The sequence below is a fragment of the Cyprinus carpio genome, chromosome B14 (genome assembly GCF_018340385.1).
Source record: "Cyprinus carpio isolate SPL01 chromosome B14, ASM1834038v1, whole genome shotgun sequence".
Taxonomy (NCBI): Eukaryota; Metazoa; Chordata; class Actinopteri; order Cypriniformes; family Cyprinidae; genus Cyprinus; species Cyprinus carpio.
The window spans coordinates 4,394,399-4,417,760 of NC_056610.1; the positions used below are offsets into that span (position 1 = coordinate 4,394,399).

The 23,362-nt window shown below is 35.5% G+C and overlaps 1 protein-coding gene across 2 annotated transcripts in view; it reads right to left on the minus strand.

Annotated features, from left to right (window-relative positions):
* Positions 1-632: 632 nt before the first annotated feature.
* LOC109102894 (alpha-1,3-mannosyl-glycoprotein 4-beta-N-acetylglucosaminyltransferase B) overlaps positions 633-23,362 on the minus strand; it is a 114,085-nt gene continuing 91,355 nt past the window's right edge. For both annotated transcript variants that reach the window (XM_042737793.1, XM_042737794.1), the window contains exons 9-15: positions 16,948-17,078; positions 14,733-14,840; positions 12,755-12,948; positions 10,548-10,626; positions 5,282-5,369; positions 4,018-4,130; positions 633-2,032 (exon numbers count right to left, since the gene is read on the minus strand). In XM_042737793.1, the coding sequence (XP_042593727.1) occupies positions 2,009-2,032; positions 4,018-4,130; positions 5,282-5,369; positions 10,548-10,626; positions 12,755-12,948; positions 14,733-14,840; positions 16,948-17,078 (737 nt within the window). In that variant the 3' untranslated portion in view covers positions 633-2,008. The remainder of the gene's footprint in view (positions 2,033-4,017; positions 4,131-5,281; positions 5,370-10,547; positions 10,627-12,754; positions 12,949-14,732; positions 14,841-16,947; positions 17,079-23,362) is intronic.

A 23,362-nucleotide genomic window follows, 5' to 3' on the forward strand; every position in this document is an offset into this window, starting at 1 on the left:
ATATATATATATATATATATATATATATATATATCTTCTCCTTCAAGCTGATTTGTCCATTTAATTTAAATGCAAGTTTCACATCCTTTATTGTGTGAATTTGTGACTAGATTCTTTATTGCTGGTTATTGTCATGCGAGTGAAACCAAATTCCAGGATTTAGTGATAGGGCACACCCTAAAAGTCTCTGATCTGGTTTGTTTTTCAAGTGGGCATCATCTCATTTCCATCAGCTGACCGGCTCCAGGGCAGTGAGACAGGTAGAGCAGCTGTCAAGGACTGGTTAACTCCTTAACCTCCTTACTATAAAACTTGCTTATAAGAAACACCCCCAAGGGGTCCTCATGACCTCATAAATAATGCTGAAGATCGATGTATTTATTCACTGGATAGAATCACTGAATAGTATTCAAAACAATAAAAACATGGCAAAAATTGTCATCAGAAATTGGGTGGGTAAAATCAAAGGCACTTGTTATAAATATATAAATACAAAGCTGCCATAAAAGTGGAACATAGTAGAATGATATCTCTTTTGATTTTTGGATTTATAATCATGCTCACAACTTATAGATATAGTAGTATAAAAACAATACTTTGCAGCCACGTCTGCATAACAATATATAAACAAGTCAAGTTTGGACTTTATCTTTATTGAAAGAATTTGACAAGAGCATTACATTTTCATTCGAGTTCATCTGGGCTAATCAAGAGAAAACAATGAAGGGATAGTGAAAGTTGATGGCGCTGTATTTCTCCTCGACCTGTGCAGGGAAGTGACTCTCCTCTAAAACAACATCAGTGTTGTTGTAGGCCAGATGGTGTTATCTTACTGCACAAACCTTCTTTTTCTTTCTTTCTTTGAAGATTACTTCACTCTAGCTCAAGATCTTGTGAGATGTGCTGATCACTCATTTTACCCAGAACCATCAGTGTTGTATTATGATGCCGAAATCATTGGTGAATCATTTTAAGGCATGAAAAAAAATTAGAACCCTTGACAAATTTGTGTAGCATCCGATTAATATTAATTATGTCTATTATCAGAGAGCAAACCGAGCATCTAAATAGCAGTGCACTGATTCACACTGAGCTATACAGATTTCAAGCCACAGTTGTACATGTCTCTGGCAGGTTTTTGGTCTCTGATCTGTACTCTACTGGCTCTATTGTAAAATGCGGCCACATCAGCACGCTACTGTGTCACATTAAGGCAGGAAGAGGAAAAACAACATAGTAAGAAATAACGTGTTACTGGAAAGCAAAATATTATAAAAAAAAAAAAAATCAGAAGGCTTCCCTTCCTTGTTTATTGTGATTGATTTCATTTGAATTATATCAAGAAAAGTCCAGCGATTTCAGTTTTTAGAAGAAACAGTTTTGCAGCATACTCTAGTTACAATAAACGTTACTCTTTCATTATAACGCATCTTTTGGACTGACTTTGGAAACACACGCTAGGCCTGTGCACGAACAAACACATATCTAGCACAGACATATGCTTGTGTGTACTCTTAATGTATCATAATAAATACAATAAATACACACCATCTGGAGTAACCTAAACAGAATCATTTGTCAACTAACACAAACTGAACTTTGAAAATCGAATCTCGAGTATGAAATTAAGAAGAGTCTTCCTTCCGTTCCAAAAGCAGCATTTGTTGAATGTCAAAGTGCATCGTGAAACGGGCGAGAGACCGCTCAGGAAGCCCTTGACAACAGACCAGTGTAATTACAGAAACTCAACCATGGGCATATGTACATATAAATACAGTTTACAAAATACAGCGTCATCAGTTGTCTGCCAGCTGCTGGGCACATCTGACAGCTCCAGCTGTATGTCTTTGAGGGAGCGCTCGCCGGGCGTTCTCTACCCTGCTAGAACAGCTTGTCGCCAGCAGTTGGCGCTAAAGAAACTCGTGTGAAGAGCTCATGTGGAGGTGCGGAGCAGACTCCATCCTGCACCAGAGACCCGGTGAAGTCACGAGGTATTGTTGAACACCAGTCACTCCGCTTTCTTGATAAAAATCTGCAGAGACAAAAGACGGAATCAACTGTAATGATCTGTTTGCAAATGACATGAAACTATTCTATACAGTATTGTGCCATTTCTATCTTTTGCTGCAGTGTGTCAGCATTTCCTTTTGCCATTAACTGTAATAATCCAGGGAGATTTTTGTATGCACAAGGAGTCTGACGAGATCTGCGACAGTCTGTCTGGAATGACATGAAGAATCAGAAAAATACTAAATGCAGAAGAACTGTGGCCAACGTCTCCAACACACCTGAAGAAACCTTACTGCAAAGCTACAGTACTGTGAAAAGTTTTAGGTTATAGGTGAGGATGTTTTCAAAAACTATGTTATAACTAAAGCAAATCAACATTTGGTGTGACCACCCTTTTGCTTTTTTCCTAGGTACACTTGCACATAGTTTTTCAGGTAGCTTTGCACAAAAGTTTCTTCAAGTGTCTTAGAAGTAGACGGATAGAAATAACTGGCTTTTTTGGTGAAGACTTTTGCACAGTAATGTATAAGTACAGTATATATAAATACACTATAATATGAATATAATGTAGCGATCTAGTATCTAGACTATTTTATTAATAAAAATCGTGGGGAAGTGTTGACAAGTTTGTGTGTGTGCAGCACAATCTGCATTCTCTCTCTCTCTCTCTGTGTGTGTGCGAGTGATGTGTGTTGGTTAGTGACATTTTATAATATAGCAGCGCTATATTAATGCACTGCTTCAAATGATTCACACACACTTAGTGTTCATCAATTGAAGCAGCGCATTAATATGGAACGGTGATTAAACTGCCTTGGAACTACCTGTGCATTAAACTGTTTTACTGCATACCTGCCAGCCAATCAGAATCCAGTATTCAGACAGACCATGGAATAAATAAAAATAAAATAGAAAATAAAATATCGTTTTGTGTACTGTATATTTGTTTACTTTTTTTAGAAAAAAAAATTGTAACAAAATTATCTGGTAAAATAAGCAACAAAATGATTATATTTTATATATACAGGGAAGTGCAGGGTTAGTTGTAACACGTGTTTTAAATATTTCCACACATGCTAGCATAACAAAATTTACAGTATTTACTAGTTACCATATCAACATTATATAGAGAAAAAAGATTTAAACATTTATTTTACCATAGTAAAATTACATTTCTGGCTTAAGCCAATTACAATGTGCCCCACCTTTGTTAAACTATGCTATTCTATGACATTAGTGATGTAATTTACACTATTTACTTTAATGAATTTTAATGAGAAACGACAAGAAACAGGTTAATAAAGACTGACAGTCAATGTTTATTGTTCAGAAATGATTATTTCAAGACATGTAAAGTATTTTGGCACATTTAAGTTGGCCAAAGTTAAGTTGGTAGTTCATTGTCAAACTCCAAAATCAGATTTAAAAAATGCCATTATTTGTTTTGAAATCTTTTTTTTTTTTTACATTTTATTTTATTGAATTTTTATTTTTTTTATTTGGTCACTAAATAATGGTCACTTCCATTTTTTTGAGGATAAATAAAGAAAAACGTATACACTGTAATTATGAAACAAAGTGACATATTTTTACTAGACAAGTCTGAAATTACTGTGGATAAAAAAATTAGATTCTAAACCCCATGTGGATTTACACAAACTGACAAAGTCAAAAAGTGTTACGTTGTGCCCCGATTTCCCCTATATATATATATATATATATATATATATATATATATAGATATATACATACACACACACACAACACACACACACACACACACACACACACACACACACACACACACACCACACACACACACACACACACACACAGCTCAAATAAATTAAAGGGACACTTTAAAAATGCATCAGATCTCAATGGGGACTATATATATATATATATATGTACACACACATGCACACACAGTATGTAGGTTGGGTTGGCTGCTAGGTGTAAGCCCATCTGAGTGAGGAACAGATGGAGCACGGTTGTGTTGTGTCGTACCTCGCTGAGAATGACCCACACAGGAGAGTCAGTCAGGACTGAGAGCCGCAGAGCCTCCAGCGGTCCGAAGGAAGCATCCACCTCCCCCTCTGCGATCCCGTTGTCAAACCTCCCTGAGGGACGACATCCACACACACTGTCAGAAGCTGGACGCTACATCTTCAGTTCACAAGCTCTTCACACACATTCACATAAGTATTTTGAGATTTTTTGACATTTTAATTTTAACCAGCGCTGGGTAAAATATTGGGTTGTTTTCAACCAACAGTTGCGTTAAATGTTTAACTCGACCTTTTGGGCAGTAACCCAACCGCTGGGTCAAAACAACCCAATCGCTGGGTTTGTCCGTATTTTACCCAGCACTTTTTAGAGTGTACCATTAATAGGTTATCACTCTCATTGTGAGCAAGTACTGTTATTCATGTTTTTGTGTGTCTCATCAAACTACACACAAAGCACATTAAATAAACCAACATACAGGAGAGGAGGACAAAATGCTAAATATTTTGAATGATTTTTACACATTTTCTGCTCGACCATGTTCCTGAAGTGCTCAAAAGCATATGTCTGGATTATGCTCAGTATATTAATGACTGGGGGATATCTAACGTTCTGTCATGAGCGGCGGGCTTCAATAAACCCCAAGGCACAGTAATCAGACAGACATCCATAATAATGAGAAAACCCTCTATATGGGAGAGTGAGAGAGAAAACAGACGAGAAACAGCACCCGTAAAAGACTTTAGACATTTCAAAATACAGTTTTTGTAGTATTTTCCCACTGGATTTGGAGCGTGAGCTCAAGAAAGTAAGAGAGTATGACAGAAAGCAGTGAATGATTCACACAAATATCTGAATTCTCCTTGTGTGCTTTCTCATGTAACAGCTTCAGAAGTGGGCGGCACTGGCGCTCTCTCAGGAGAATGTCACTGTGGAGGCTGTTTTAATAGGGCTATATGATATTGCATTAATTCTATATCATTTATATCACAAAATGGGTTAAAGATGGTGAAACAAGACCGGTGTTTAACTATAGCATCAGAGAAAAAAATCCAACACAACACGCTGACAACAGTCATTCATAACCAGTGAATCTGTGCATCAAACATTCAGAAGCATTGTTTCTTTCTGAGAAAAAAAAAGCAGCTTTATGTTATTAGGCCAGAGCGTGTTTTTTACGAGCATCAATGTTGTTCATGGGCTGAATCATGCTGCTATATTTAGTATGTACTTCACAGCAGGTGCAGTGTATGTTTCGGCTCACCTATTCTGATAAAGCCGTCTTCTGTGCGCTGGTACTTCGGAGTCTTCTCTCTCCCCTCCTTCAGCGCTTCTTTCTCTGACTGAATATTCTGATAAAGAGGGACAAAAGTGTTGGAGTGTTTCTGCGCATAACCCTCTCCTCTTCACAATCTCATCACAGCTGTTCTTCAGCCAGAAGAAACACATGCTCCCTGTTTTACAAGCCTGGAAGTCTTATGCATACGCATTATACAAGTCCTTGATAACCACAGTCCAAAATAGCAGAATCCAATTTTACTGAAAAAACCTATAAATCAACAGACAATAAGTGTTTTAATATGGTATCTGTATTATAAGATTTGTTTTGCCATTATTTTTTTATATATTAGAGCATATTACCCACATGCTGTAAAAATTTGTGTTAGATAAGTTATCATCTAATCACAAGTTGAGGGCGACACGTTTATCCACAAAGAAAGTGGGGATCTTGCTTTGAAAGCTAGCTTGCTATCACTAGCCTTTCCGAAATCGCCTACCTTAATATCTTTTTCGACTGAAGAAACAAAGACATGAAGTAAATTAGCAGGAAATTTTTATCCTGGAAGTGAACTAATCTTTTAAAGTCAAAGAATCACCTTACGTGAGTTATGTAACTTTTTTTTAATACAGCTATTCAAAACCTGAGGGTCAATTGTGTTGTTGAAAGAGACCAGAATTGTAATCATTCTAGTTCGGGCAGAGAATAATGTAAACCGATATCAGATACGAATCGAGTCTTATATGGTCATTTGTATCTGTGCATTAAGCTATGCTGCGAAAACACAGCTTAAGGACTATAGTTATTTATGAAACTGAATGTGTTTTATTTTTTTAGAAACATTCCCATAATCTTATATTGAAGGAGGGACCCCAGACATACCCAGAAACCAGATTATCAGAGAGTCTTAAGGGTCTTAAACACAACTCTTTTCTTCATCAAATTTACAAATCTAGTCTGGGCATCATTTAGCTGTTCTGTGTGAAAACATGTGCCTTTTATTCTGTTGCATGCACTCTATATGAATGAACAGTTTATGAAAGCGAGAGGAACCGCTTTGCGAGATCAGAGGCCATATTCCATTATTAAAAAAATTCAGTTTGGCAGAGAATCTTCTGAGGAGATGTGTGTTTCAGCCTTTCTGTCAAGATAAAATAAAAATAATTGTGAAGCGTGAAAGAAGCATTAACGAGAACTGACGCAGAGAGACTGTAGCCACAAGCTGACATTTACAGGGAGGAAGCTCTGAAGCGCCGTTCACAGCACAGTAACAGTTGTTCCCGTGTAAGCACTAGATATCGGGTGTACATATTGTGTCTGCATCCCTGGCAACTATAACTTCTGAAACAGGTCTTACAAGGCTTCTTCTTGGACCGAAACTCAGTGATATGACAAATATGTTCAAAACCCCAGCAGAGCATCGCTCTAATTCCCCCAAACTGCATTAACAGCATAAAACAGACCACAAATACTCTTTCCTCCAGGGCATTCGCTGCTAATTTCTTATATATGGCAGAATTCCATAAATGTCCCTAAAGGGAGCTTTACAAAAAAGCAAATGAGGAGAAAGGAGAGACCCGGCAGCAGGGAGGAGAAGCAAAAAGCAGTGAGAAGACGAGAGATATTACACGGCGACAGGCTCTTGCTCTTAGAAAATTCTGCTATTAATCTTGCGGTGAACATCCGTTTCCGGCTGTAATCTTAAATCACAGTGATTTAAGACTTAAAACCCTCGTCTGCTCTCCCTCGGGAGAAGATATTTCCTCCACGCCGGCCGCACACACAGCGGGTCACTTTTTATTACCGTGTGTCAGTACAGTTCCATTAGCTCATAAAACAGAAGTATATCTTTATCTCCACTGCTTTGCTTTCCTCCTGCTTCTCCTGAACTCTCACTATCTGATGCTGTCGAGCTTGTGATGGAGCGATGCAGTGAACTGCACCCAGAGAGAATGAGAATGAACAATGTCACTTCTTATGACAAAATAGTTTTTGACAAGACTTTGGTCTCCTGTCACTTATGTTTAGGCCTGTCATGATCATGAAGTTTGTGCTGACAATTAATTTTCATACAAAAAAATGTGATTTTATTTTACTTGGAAACTATTACTATTTTACTTGTAATTAGGCCCTTAGATTTTCTTTAATATTTTAAAAATTGAAATATTTATCTTTTTATTCAGCTTTAAAGGGTTACTCCACTGCAAAATGAAAGTTTGTCATTATTCACTTACCCCCATGTCGTTCCAAACCCGTAAAAGCTCTGTTCATCTTTGGAACACAATTTAAGATATTTTGGATGAAAACCGGTAGGCTTGAGACTGTCCCATAGACTGCCAAGTAAATAACAGTGTCAAGGTCCAGGAAAGTATGACAAGCATTGTCAGAATAGTCCATCTGCCATCAGTGATTCAACCGTAACGTTATGAAGTGACGAGAATACTTTTTGTACACAAAGAAAACAAAAATAACGACTTTATTCAACAACGTAGCGCCATTTTGGCAAATCTGAGCTCTACGCAAGTGGCTTACGCTCTTCTGTGTCAGCCGCGCTGCACTGATGCGCTGTTTGCTTTCAAACCAAAGTGTAAATACATGTAAAAAATGTATCCTTGTGGCGCGGCTGACACAGAAGATTTTTTTTTTTTTTTTCTTCACAGACAAAAAGTATTCTCGTTGCTTCATAACGTTATGGTTGAATCACTGATGGCAGATGGACTATTCTGACGATGCTTTTCATAATTTTCTGGACCTTGACACTGTTATTTATTTGGCAGTCTATGGGACAGTCTCAAGCCTCTCTGTTTTCATGCAGAATATCTTAAATTGTGTTCCGAAGACGAACAAAGCTTTTAGGGATCTGGAACGACATGGGGGTAAGTGATTAATGACAAAATTTTCATTTTGGGGTGGAGTATCACTTTAATCTTGGTCCATTTTACATTCACACCCACAGCAAACCTTTACATTTAATTTAGCAGATGCTTTTATCCAAATATAATATAATATAATATAATATAATATAATATAATATAATATAATATAATATAATATATATAATATAATATAATATAATATAATATAATATAATATAATATAACAAATCTTATTTAATTTGTATGAAGGAAGACTATTGATTGTCTTTGTGTACTTTACAGCAGTATTGTCTATATTCCTTCTGTCTCCACAGCAGTGTTATTTTAGTATCATTGAGATAATATAACAGTTTTTGTTAATATTCTGAAATAAATTTTATTTTTATATGTATTGCTTTTATTAAAAAAAATGTGTTATTAAAGTTTTATTAATTTTGTTGCGTGTCTGACATTTTTATTAGACTTTGTTGTTTTTCTAGGTTTATACAGTTTTATAAAAAAAATTATATCAATTTTAGTTTTAGTTATTATATAATATTATTTGTTATATTTATTAGATGTTATTATATATACACACTATTTGGACAAAAATATTGGGACCCCCCTTCTAATGAACAGGTTTGACTGCTTTAGTAATCCCCATGAGTACAAATCTTAATGTTTAAGCATATAAAGATATTCTAGGGAACTGTGTGCTTCTAATTTTATAGCAACAGTTTGGACAGGACCCTTTTCTATTTTAACATGACAATGCCTCTGTGTATTCAAAAAGAAATGATGATTGAGTCAGTGTGGAAGAACTTGACTGGTCTGCAGAAACCATCAGAACACATCTGCTGTGACTTTAAATGCAGACCTTGAGCCAAAAACTCTTCACCAAACACCAGTGACTTGTACATATAGGTACAGTCATTTTATCAAACAGGAATTGTCTGTGCTTAAAAAAAAAAAAAAAAAAAAAAAAAAAAATTAACTCATCTCCTCATCCTGTGCCTACATGCCATTACCTGTGTGTGAAACTCTAAGGATCAAGAATGTTTGGCATGACATGAATGTTTAATCACACTAAAACTGGAGTGTTTTCAACCATGGTAACACCTGAAACTTTTGCTTTTGTGAGTTTAACACAAACGATTGTGTTGAGCATGTCTGGGATCATTTGGAGTGGGATCGATGTGGTGCCGAAATATGACTCCCTGTTAGATCAGGACTCCTCTGCTTCTCCTTACCACACAGCAAAATGTGACACGACGGCACGCATTTGATGACTTTTTCTTTACACGCTTATATTTCCCTTATTACTGACTGCGGTTAATTCAAATATTTGCAATTAGATCAGATAACTGAGATCAATCAATTGTGACAGGCCTACTTATGTTTATATCATTTTTGTGAATTAAAGGTCAAAATCGACACACATACAGTTTAGCTTTATTGTTTAAAAGTATCAGACTACAGAAGGCCATGACTGACCGATCAGAATCAGGTTTTCCAGAGAGCTGTGTAATAACTGCTATCTGTTGTTAGACTAATCTAGTCCTTACAAACAAACAGAGACCTGTCGAATCATGCATAATAACAGGAACATTGATCACAGCAGGTGGTTTCAAGTCTGACAGTAATTGTCTGGAAATGCACTGCTGTAGGCGACGAAAACGGTTCTCTGAGAAACTGCATCTCTTTTGAAGCAAGAAAAAATGAAGGCAAAATTTTTAGTCAACCTCACTAACAGACTAATAATTTTTTTGATACCTAGATGACCATAAAACCATCCTGACTCATCTCTGGGTAAAACTGCTCAACTAGTGCCCACATACGATAAGGCCTTCTAAAGGCTGCCTAAAATTTCATGTGCAAACTTACTTTTTCAATGCTTTCTGAGGTGCCTTGAGGCCTTGATTTACATTCAAACTAAATTTGGCCAAAACAAAGTTAGTTTGGAGCTTGTTTCAGAACTTTCCAGAAAACTTTATGCCACCTATTAAGCACCTCGAAACTTTGCTGAATAGACAGCATTTATTTGAAATAGAAATGTTTAGTAATTGCTCGTTTTTTTCTAAGTTCTGTTCACTAGAGCAAAGAGCTGAGAAGAACTTTGCAAGAGGAAATCGGACCTTTAAAAATCGAGCTAAGGTGCGATATATGAATGAGATATCAGTCATGTCTGTCATGTGGCATTTGAACCAACCCTTAACTCTAAGTATGGGCAATGATAATAGTGATGTTGCACATTTAAATAGGTTCTAATCCAACTACTATTAATTCTGCTTCTGCTCTGACATCTGCTCAAACAGGAACCATGCCAAAAAGTGTTTGTGACTCAAACAGCAGTGATCCTTCAACAAACACACTGCTCGTGTTCATCTGAGACTCACATCGAAAGGAAGAACCTCCACTGTAGTGTTGAAGAGCTTGTCTCCAGGGTGCTCGATGTTTCCACTGCGGAAGAAATACCTACACACACACACACACACACACAAACAAACATATCATCCAAACGATCAATCTTATAATTCCTTAAGGAGTACAACGCTAAAGAACTGTACTGCATATGTTTCCTCATATATCATCTTATCATGTAGTTATTTATAGACCCTGCAGCACACAGTGGCCCAAAAAAGTATTTAGACATTTACACCGTTCAAAGGTTTGGGACTGGTAAGATTTTTTCAAGTCTCTTGCATGCAATTTATTTAATCAAAATATAGCAAAATCAGTAATATTGAAAAATACACTGAAATTTAAAAGGTAATTTATTCCTGTGATGCACAGCTGAATTTTACTCCAGGCTTCAGGGTCACACGATGCTTTGAATGTAAATCAAGGCCTCAAGAAACATTTTTATTTTACATTATTATCAATGTGGAAACCATCACTTTTTAAAGTATTCTTAGATTAATAGAAGGTTCAGAAGAACAACAATTATTTGAAACAGAAAGCTTGTAACATTATATTGACACTTTTGATAAATTTAATGCATTCTTGCTAAATAAAATCAATAATTTCTTAAAAAAAAAAAATCATACTCAGCCCACACTTCTGAACCATAGTGTCTCACACACACACACACACACACACACACACACACACACACACACACACACACACACACACACACACACACACTGTGTGTCTGAATGTGTTTGCATTATATAAAATATCAACTGAAGTGGCAATTCAAAGAATAACAAACATACTTTTCAATAAATAAATAAATAAACAGAAGTTTGTTAGGTCTGAAATAATAAACCAACAGATGTTGCTTATTAATTTGTGACACTTTGTGGTTGTGAAACCTTTATTCTGCAGTAAAATCAATCAAACACTGGCTGATTAAGTCTTTACAAATAGAGATCAAATAATTCATTCTGAGAAAACTCCAGTAGCATTTGAGCACAGATGACACCTGATAAAATGGCATCTAATGCAATGACTTTCATACATATTTAAGTGTCCAAAAACAATTTTCTTCCTCCTCTATGGATCACTGAAACATGAGCAATCACAGACACTGGCGGATTTCTCTCTATAATTACACGTGTAAATGGACACCTGCGCTTGTTAAACTGTGACTCCGTGAGCATGAAGGAAGCCAGTGAGTGATCGTCAAACGCTCTCATTCACACTGAGCACTATTAGCTCTCAATCAAGCCTGAAATATGCATGGACTTTCCATTAGGGTTAAAAATGTACGGATGACTGTGCCTCATGATGATTGATGCATTATCCAGCTGCTCTGAGTCAGCGTGATGGGAAAGACAGCAAAACAGACAGACTTCATTCATCGGCAGCAACCTTCCAAAGTAAGGCTATGAAACCTCTTAATAACCTCAGATAATTAATACCCAAACCTTTTCATCATTTGAACCCCTTAGGTACAAAATATTTAATATTCCAATAATTTAACAACACATTCACATGTTTACAATTCTCTGATGTTATTAATGGTCACACAACATGCAGGCAAACAAATAATTAATGTGTTTTCAGTAAGAATTTTAGTTGTGATAGTGGAGTATACAAGATATTAGCAACTTTTCATCTCTTACCAGACTACATTTTAAGTATGTCATATGCACTCTTTACTCCACTACTTCTATGAGTCAATATTCAGTGTGAGTAAAAGACTTAAATACTGTTCACTCTGACTTTTACTCAGGTTATTTTAATTTTAGCCTCAATATAACACTTTCTTAGTTTCACTTATCAACTCACAAAATCCCCGCCTGCTACCTTCCACCAGCTAATGATATTTAGACCAGCTGGAAAGCATCTACCCTCTTCCAAAACACAGTTATCAGCCTAAAATAGATTTTCAAGTAGGGAGACACAAACACCGGGTTAGATTTTCTGATTAAATTGGACTGTTCTTGATGCTTTTTGAAAGATAAAGATTGAATGAACTAAATTGGATGCATTTTTCAAGTGAACTCGTTGCAACTCGTCTCTGCAAAGGACATATGCAATGCTGCCTTTTTGGATAAAGGAGGCATCTTAGAGGACAGCATCATCATTCTGTCTGCTGCCTGGCATTCATGAGGGTGTAACAGAGAGAAACCTGAGGCAATATGTCTGTATGTACCTCTCTACTCGGACAGGTGTGAAGAAGCGGATGCGTATGAAGTCTCCCGCCACAGGTGTGAACGCCCAGAAGAAATCCTCTCCTAGATAGGCCTTCTCCAGCGTGAAATGCTGGTACGTCTTCAGACTGGTGGTGACCTCAGCTAGCGGGTTAGCATGACCTTTATGCAACGTCTGCTTTCCGAAGTCTTTATCCTGACCAAAAAAACAGAAGGACTGTATAAACGGTGTTTGGGTATTTCTTTAAATACAGGCACTTTAAGTCCTTACAAACTAAAGATTTCAACCTTTCTGTTGTTGTTATATATATGTCTTCATCATTTTATTTGATTACATTTTAGATTTTTTTTCAGGCTACATCCACATTAATCAGAGTAAATCTGAAAATGGTGTTTTCATTTCAAATCAAACTAACAGTTTCCAACAGTTGCTTGTCCACACTGAAACATTTGAATAGCTCAAATCACCTTATTACACAAATGTGAAATAATAATAAAAGATAAGTAATAAAAGATAAAGTTCTCTCGCCATTCCTCTAGCGTGATCATTTCATTAGCTAATTAACCCACCAAATATATCACAGGTGCTTCCATGTTCCACAACAAAACTATAACTTCATGTATGGTCTGAACAGCATTTACTCTCTTTCTTCTTTTTTTGCCACAGGACATCAATTGCTAATAAATGCATTTGTCATCTTTGCAGGAATGTAATATGAAGATTGAAGAACTACATTAGTTGAGGAAAAGTGAACTAAATAGTGAACAATATTTCTACAGCATTTATTAATCTTAGTTACACTCTTAGGCTACAAAATAAAGGGGCTTCACTATGCCATAGAAGAGCCTTTTGATCTAAATGGTTCCAAAAAGATCCTTTAACATCTGAAGAACCTTTCTGTGTCACAAAAAGTTCTTTGTGGAGAAAGAAGGCTCTTCAGGTTATAAAAAGTTGAGAAAGAGATGGTTCTTTAAAGAACCTTTGACTGAATGGTTCTTTATGGAACCAAAAATTACCTTTTAAGCATCTTTATTTTTAGGAGTGTAATGGTAATTTCTTCATTTTTAAAATCTGTTAACATTCGTTAATGCACCGTGAACGAACGAACATGAACAAACTATTTTATTAACTAATAGTAACATAGGTTCATACATGCTGTGATATATATTGCTCATTTTGTTCATGTTAAATAATACATTACCTAATGTTAACAAATGAAATTTTATATGTTACCTTATTTATTTATCCAAATGGAAAAGCAAAACCTGAATAATCTCAGTGTGGATGATAGTGCAATACACAGAGAAGAAACTTTAATTTCACTTTTTATTTGGATAAATGTTGACGTATCTTCACTAAAGTATAACTAAAATATTTAAACTTACATAAAAATATTTCGCTTTTTAACAATCCACTTAAAATTATGTTACTATAATAATTGCAAACTGTACTGGAGTCCATAGGAACCCAGGCCTCCACTTTTTGTGGAGAGTGTTCAATGCCAAACAAACTTCAAACCACAAACTACAGTGCCAAAACATGCCAAAGGTTGATATAAAAACATTAATAAAAGAAGGCTAGAAAATGAATGACGAGCAGTGATTGAGGCAGGTATTATGATAAACGTAGGGGGAGGAATGCAGGAAATGGAGCGTCAGATGTATTCACCAGCCCAGAACAAAAATCAATACGACACAGAGCGGGCGGGTCATAAGAGCGCTCATCGCCATGGCAATTCCTAGCACTCTTCATTTGAAGGGAATAAAGACAGAGCAGGGACACATGCTGATTTATTCGGATAGGAGCTCTTATCAGCTGCCTTCTGGGTACTGTGATTTGCAATTTGGAAAATCTAAAGAGAAATGAACACAGTCCTGAGGCAGACCACTCTGCCGGAGGGTTCTATAAAATTATTACACACACATATAAAAAAAGAAAACCTTACACATAAATAAACATATCTGGTTAAAAAAGATCACCTTGAGTTTCTGGATTTTTCCAGCGAGGGAGGAGTGTGTTCCAACGTGCTGGAAGAGAGACGGTTTAAAGCGGATGCGTAGGTTTGCTTTCTGCCTGTCACAATGTTTCTATGGGACACAAAGAACATTTATATACATTATATAACAATTATTGTACATACACTACTACAAACAGAAGTGTCAGATCAGAAACGAATTATCCAATGATCGTTCTGGCCACAAATGAAACCGGAGATCATTTCTATAATGTTTCAGCAGAGAGAGACGGTTTCATCTCTGAATGAGTCGAGGCACAAACCTGTTTCTGTCATTTTCTAGCACCTCAGACGAGTGATCTCACTGCATTAAAGGGGTAGTTCACACAAAAATTAACATTCTGTCATCATTTACTCACCCTTATTTCCTTCCAAACCCATAGCAGTTTCATTCATCCTCAATACACAAATGAAGATATTTTAATAAACTCTAAGCAATTTCTGTCCCATCACTGCAAGTCTATAACAAAAATGTCAAGCTTCAAAAAGTTCATAAAGACATAAAATCTTGAGCATCAAGAAAGCACACTCAAACTTTTGTTTACCATACTTGATGTTCTCTAGTTATTTGTGATGATCAATTATTATAAAGCAACCGTCTCTCTTCAGAAGATTTCAATAATATTAATTAATTTTACAGTGTCTTTTTGTACTTATTGAAGCGAGAACATTTTTGATAAATGAATAAAATAAAAATCTCTTTCATTAAGATTTCATTAAAAATATCTTTATTTGTGTTTCATTGATGAACAAAAGTCCTATGGGTTTGGAATGACATGATGGTGAATAAATGATGATAGATGTTTTTTGTGTGAATTATCTATATAATAACTAGTTGTTGCATTCTGTTTGGTTCGCACTTTAATGTGATTTTTTTTTATTTTTTTTTTGTGAATTGGGTTCTTCCTTTTGGAAGATTATATCAGAAAATATAATTTGTTAACTTAAGGAAACATAAAAAAGATGTTGCTAACTTGCACCATGTATAAATGTTGGAAAGTATTAAAAATGGTAACTGTGTTGCGAGTTTTAGTGTCCAGTCAAACACACATGCCTCGTCCCTCAAGGTCATGATACTAAAAGGTAGTCATTAGAAAACTCATTTACTGCTGATATTCCTATATATTTACTACTGAAACATCATAGTAAAATGGTCAAACATTTCTAACAAACCTGATAAAATATGAGATAAAATGACAAAAAGAAGAGACATTACTTGTTCTTAGAGTTCACGCTTGAAAGGATGATGATGCAATTACAATATGTATGTATATATATATATATATATATATATATATATATATATATATATATATATATATATATATATGTATATATGTATATATGTATGTATATATGTATATATATATGTATATATGTATATGTATATGTATATATGTATATGTATATGTATATATGTATATGTATATATATATATGTATATATATATGTATATATGTATATATATACGTATATATATATATATATATATATATATATATATATGTGTGTGTGTGTGAAGAGTTAATTTGCAAAAACAGATAACTCCTTTTTTAACAATTTTTTAAAATAATGCTTTTTCATTGTGCATTCCAATTAATTTCAATCAAACTGCAGTTGCGTTATTTTGATTAAGTAAAAATAAAACAATAAACACAATAAAACATGATAACATAAAAAACATGATTTAATTTTTTTTTGCAAATAAACATATATATATATATATCTCAAGGAGACATGCCAATAATAACATATAGCTATGACTTGCATCGGCTATTAATTAGTTTAAATGTTTCTGTTCCTGTTTGTCCTTATTTGGTCAAGTTCCTGTCCTCGTCTAGTTTGATTATGTTCCATTGATGTCACCTGTGTTCCCCTGATTGCCCTGCGTTTAAAAGTCCTAGTCTGTTCAGTTTGTGTTTGTGAGGTCTACTCGTTCTCTGCGTGTACTGGCTCAAGCTGCTTTTGTGGATTATCTCCTGTGTTTCCTTGATTAAAGACAGTTCTCATTTACACGTGGCTCCTGCATGCTCCCTCAACAAGCATGACGTGACAGTTAAGGACAGACACAAAAATAATGATTCATATACTGAATGAGTGAAACAAGTGAGATTGGGGAAACAAATAATGATGATGATATTAATAATAATAATAGAAAAGCAAAATTGTAACATTCTTACCGCATCTTTTTCTGGATTGCACACCTTCACCCACATGATGTGGTCCAACAGCCAGTCAATGGGCTTGTCTTTGTAGAACATTAGCATAAACTCCACGATCAGCGGTAAGTCTAATGACTTGAACATTTTACCTGAAACGAGCAAAGCAGAGTCATGACTATCAACCAAACCAGACTAATAACATCAGCTGAAACACATTCACCCCTGAGGGAGCTTTGTGGGCATGCTGGACTGGAGTGAAAAATCAAAACTCATAAGGATTTGCACTTTCAATAAGCATTTAAACAAGGAACTCGGGATGAACGATGAAGGGCAAAAAACATTTAATGAAATCAAAAGGAAAGGGCGCTCTGAGAGTAATTACATTTCTGTTCTACGTGAATTATAAAATTTTTCTTAAAACATGAGATTAATTCAATTCATACAATGAAATTAGATCAGATTCAGGAGGAAGGATGTTATTTTTCTCCATAGCAGCTATTTTATTGGCCTCTAATTAGGTTTTTCAAAACTGTTTAGGTCACAGAGGAACTGATGTGGCCACATCTGCTGGCTTAGGGCGGACACTCGGTCAGTAAATCAGCTTGTTTTTGGTAATCTATAAAAGAAGAGACATCTGTTTTTTATGCATTATGAATTACTGTCCAACATCTACCACCCAGACAGTATCTACTCGCCCAGAAACATCCTGCCTCTCCAGATGTCAAAACACATCAGCTCTGATCTGACGGCCTCCACCGATCCATTTCATCCTGCAGATCAGTGTTCATGGGCATTAAAACATGGTTCTGTTCCAAACAGCATACAGCCATACTACACTGAGTCTGTAGTGTGTAGTGTGCCAAAACTAGCAGTATACAGAGAATAGAAAAGTGAAGAGTGTACAGTTAGTTTTAAATGTTAAAATACTTTCTCGAATTGCAGTCTATGAAGAGACAACTAAGTGAGCCATTCGTAGCCTGATGTCGCTGAAAAGTATACATATTGTGTTTCTGAGGTGTTACTAAAACTTTTCATGCAAGAACATTATTGAACAGTAGTGACCATGTATAGAAGAATAGGACAACATTAAATAAAGAAACATTAAATAACAATTTAAAAAAAACAATTCAAGCATTCTTTTTCATTAATTTCATTGACATCAGATTTCAGGAATTATTCTTATGCAAAAATAATTTTCCAAGCATAATAATAATAATATTAATTGCTAAATCATGTGGGGGGAAAAAATCTCAAAATTTCGAAAATAACTGGTAAAATCCCCAAAAAGACAAATTCATGATTATAAAATAAAAGTAAGAGCAATTGTTAAAATCTAGATGCTACCAAAACATTGCATGTTCATTTAAGCCTGACAAGCCTAAAATGACAACACACTCGGCCAATAGCACGAGATTAGGGCGGGACTATTTGTTTTTCTAGCCTGTGGAAGATGGGGAGAGTGAAACCTTCATAAAAACTGTTATTTTTATGTTACTTTTAATGAAAAGCTGCTTATTTAGAAGATTCTACATCGAAGCCATTGAATAAAATATGAAAAATATGACCATGTAGCATAAAAAAGTTGGAACCATTTATAGTTGCAGGCTGTTTCATATATTATTTGTAAAACAGTAGCTAGTACACAATATGCTATACATTATGCATGAAAAAAAATGATGATCGTCCATTCTGAACACACCAGTTCAACTCTGAGATACAATGCTTATTAAAAAGATCCTATTTAAAAAGTCTATTTACAACTGAAATACAAAGCTGATTTTAATGGATGTTTCATAATTAACAAACACCTATGTGCATGTTTAGAGGTTACAGGGAAGGTAGAGAGTTTGGTAGGGTTTAGCATCATCAGTAAGATCACTCATCAGTGCATGACCCACCCACAGGCTAACACTGACCATTAGCGCTGGAGTATTGATCGGAGTAAACACACACACACAGACACAATTAATGAACACTGAAAACACAAGTCAAACAGAATGCTACCCAGACACAACGATTTAAGATCAATAATTAATTATAATAAATATTTCAAGAAATAAATGTATACACGTCAATAAATTCTTTATAGATCTTTTACAGCATGGAGAGATTACACAGCCCTACAAGTTGTCTTCGCTTTTAGACATTATAATATCTTAAGCTTTCAATTTCTGAAAAACTTTGGCAGCTACTCAAGGTTGTGTGCATGTAATAAATGTTCTCTGTATCGAGAGCATGTGCCGGTTCACCTTCATGTCGTCCCTGAGAAGTGTGGCGGCTGCTCACACAAACACACCCGCACACACGCACACACACACACCCGCACACACACACACACACCCGCACACACACACCCGCACACACACACACACACGCACACGCACACACGCACAAACACACACACACACACACACACACACACACACACACACACAAACACACACACGCACACACACAGGCTAAATCTACAGGGAAACAGACTCATCTGAAACAGCCAAATCAGTATTCACCTCCACATTTCTTCAGAGGCAGTTGAAACTTCCCTCAGTATATTTAACTTTCTTTCTGAGTACATTATTAGTGGTGTATGTATCTTTAACTTACTTAATGAACAGTTTCTTTACCTCTGATCTTGTGTAATTCTTCAACGTGAAATCAAAACTGATTATATTTACTTAATGCATGTTGTTGATCTTTTTGTGCACAATTATTATTCAAAATAAAGGGAACACTTCAGATTAGGGAACACTATTCACTATTAACTAGTTCTTTATTAGCATGCATATTACCAGCATATTGGCTGTTTATTAGTACTTATAAAGAACATATTAAAGCCTTATTCTGCATGACCATATTTTAGATCCCTAAATCCGACCCCATACCTTAACATAACTACTACAACAACTACTTTAATTAGGAGTACATTAGGGAAAAACCCTTAATAGTGAATATTTAATGTTTTCCCCAATCTAAAATGTTACTAAAATAAATAAATGTAATAACTATATTTTTAATGGACTTTGCTACATCACTGAAGTCACAAACCTGCATGCTTGAATATATTCCATATTACGAATATAAAATGGGATGTGAACAGCATTTCAGTTTGACTACAGCAGTGAAATGTGTGAAGGGGCTCAGGTTGAGCTGCTCTATGGTCTGGTTTGCCCCTGCTGGTAGCTAAATAAACTGAATCTTATGTGGACAAAAGGCATTGGCCTACCAATGGCTTAAAGCTGACTTTCTCATTTGTAAGTTCACTGTGCAAACTATTTTAATGTCCAAACAACTACACTCCTCTCAGTTAACACTGAGGTTAAAACTCTGGACTTACACAAGGGAGACATGAAACACCCAGGAACCTCTACTACATATTTCTGTATCAGGAATATCTCTCTCCATCTGAAAAATGCAATGCAAGATCATATGAAATGCATGCAAACAAGCTATATTTTTGATGTTTTATTTATATAACAAATATTTTTAATTTGAATATATTTTAAAATGTCATTTATTCCTGTTATGGTAAAGCTGAATTTTCAGCATCCATCATTTTAATATGCCGATTTACCGATTCTTTTTATTATCAAAGTTTTTCCTGCTTCGTATTTCTATAGAAACCATGATACCTTTTTCCCCTCAAATTTTTGAATATCATGCTTTCAATATTGATAATAATAAGAACCATCATTAATAATCGAGTAGCAAATCAACATATTAGAATGATGGATGCTGAAAATTCAGCTTTGCCATCACATTAATAAATTACATTGTATAATATCTTCAAATGAAAAATGTAATTATAATATTTCACAATTTGACTGTTTTACTGTATTTTGATCAAATAATTGGAGCCTTTTTTAATATTATGATATTAAAAATATCATAATTATTCCAAAGTTTTCGCCGAATATAAATATTCATGATTAGTATATACTATATACATGCTCACACACACATATACATATATATACACAGACATGCGTGTGTGTGTGTTTACAAAAACCCAATGTATAAACACAAAACAGTCCAATAGTTTTAAATACCCAGCAGTATTTAAGTCTAATGCAGTGACATACATGTGAATCTACACGTTTCTACTCAGGGAAGGTGGTGGATGTATTATTAGCCGGCTGCTGGGGTAAATGCCACTTGCTTGCCACTTGGGCAATGTGCACTTCCTCCATGTAGCACTGGCAGAAACGTTTCTGCCAGGAACATGAATGTAACCCCAATGTAAAGAGCGTATGTGTGTTTACACTGGTGTGTGTGTGCATGTGCCAACAGCTCGGTCACGGCTGCCTTTCTGCTACCACTCCAATTAGCAGCTCGTGCAGACAGGCGGAGCGAGGCGTGATCCTGTCCGCTGAAGAAGAGAGCCGCAACGCTGACTGACAGCAGGAAAAGAGAGATCCATCCAGACGGATTTGTCACGCCTGCAATCCCTGAGCTAAAATAGGCCGACTCCACGCTGGAAAGATCACAACAGGACACTGGAAAAATCTTAGCGTTCACACTGTGATTGCAGGGGAAATCATTAAAATCTGAATTTTGAGAGATGATACTGACAAAAACATCTGATGTATGCGCTTATGTATTTAGGGTGGTTTGCTAAGGCAAACATTACTACTGCTGTTGCTCATGCTCATGCTCATAAAAACATTGAGAATATGTATTAAACTTTGGTGCATTACTCATTCTGTAGGCCTAGTGTTTTTATTCAACTTATGAAGGTGATGTAAGTTAAAGCATTATATATTTTATTATAATTGTACAATACTAATCATATTTCATACATGCAACCTAGCTTTAACAAATTTACCATTAATACAGATGCTGCATCCATTGCGTGCAACTAGGAGTGTGTGATATTGACAAAAAAAAAAAAAAAGGATATCTCCATTTCCTGGGATTTATTTGAAAATGGTAGTAAAACAGTATTTTGCTAAGTGTGTTTTTGTGCTGGTATCTCGGTTGGTTAGGCCTGGATTATTAAACATGACACTAAAACCATTAGTAGGTCACTGTCTGGTTCATTGAATCACTCATTCAACCCATTCTATGAATGGATGACTGAATAACTAACTTGTTCAACAACAGAGTGATTTAGGAACGAAACAGCAGTGCTGCTCTGAGGTGCACAAATGCTCTGTTCTGGCTTTTCTGGAACTATTTCACTGGCTAATCAGAAAAAAAAAAACGTGTCTAAAATGTAACACATTTAGCTTGTTGAACTATTGTATAAAATTAACATCACATGTAAAAATGACACTGTTGCTTGTGTGCTATTACTTAAAGGGTTAATTCACCCACAAACTCATTACCCTCATGTCACTACAAACCTGTAAGACCTTCCTTCGTTCACAATTCTTCTCCTTTGCATCAGTGCATGATACTCTCAATAATGGTGCTAGGATGATGCAAAGGAGAAGAATTGTTGAATAAAGTCCTTATTTTTGTTTTCTTTGTGCACAAAAGTATTCTCGTAGCTTCATAAAATTACGGTTAAACCACTGATGTCACATGGATTGTTTTAATGATATCCTTACACGTTTCTGTGCCTTGATCGTGGTAGTACCCTTGCTGTCTATGGGAGGGTCAGAAAGCTCTAAGATTGCATCAAAAATATCTTAATTTGTGTTCCGAAGATGAACAAAGGTCTTACAGGTTTGGAGTGACATAAGGGTGAGTAATTAATGTCTGAATTTTCATTTTTGGGTGAACTATCCCTTTAATTATATCAAATCTTATATATATATATATATATATATATATATATATATATATATATATATATATATATATATATATATATATATATATATATATAAACATACAGGGATTTTTTTCCCTTTCATAACTTGAATTATAGATGCATTCTTTTAGGGTTCATCATGCAGTGAATGCTTTTGAACTGCTTTTGTCATTTTGCACATTATCAAGACGATAATTGACGATAATCATGCACCCCTACATCCAACATGTTCTCACTGACATGCCCTCAAATTAGAATTCTGGGCTTGAAGAAAGTTTTCCACCTGTAATTATGACTTTGTGGTGATATTCATAGTAACTGAGGTTTTCTGACATGACTTGAAAGCACATAATCAACAATCAGAACCTTAGCACTGACATAGCAATACATAAGCAACCAACCATAACACCTTAGCAAACGCTGAAGAAATCCCCTACAGTAGGAACTACTACAGTTTCCAATATTACCCATAAACTCCTAACACGGCAGTGAGCTTAGTATGAGCAACAGCTCTTCACAATTACTTCAGAATATGTTAAAATGGAGCTGTGTGTGTGATTGTGTGTGTGGGTGGCTGAAATGACTGAAAATGTGTGTGTGCGTGTGTGTGTGTGTGTGTGTGTGTGTGTGTGCGTGAGAGAGAGAGAGAGAGAGAGAGTTTGTGATATGAGCAGAGAG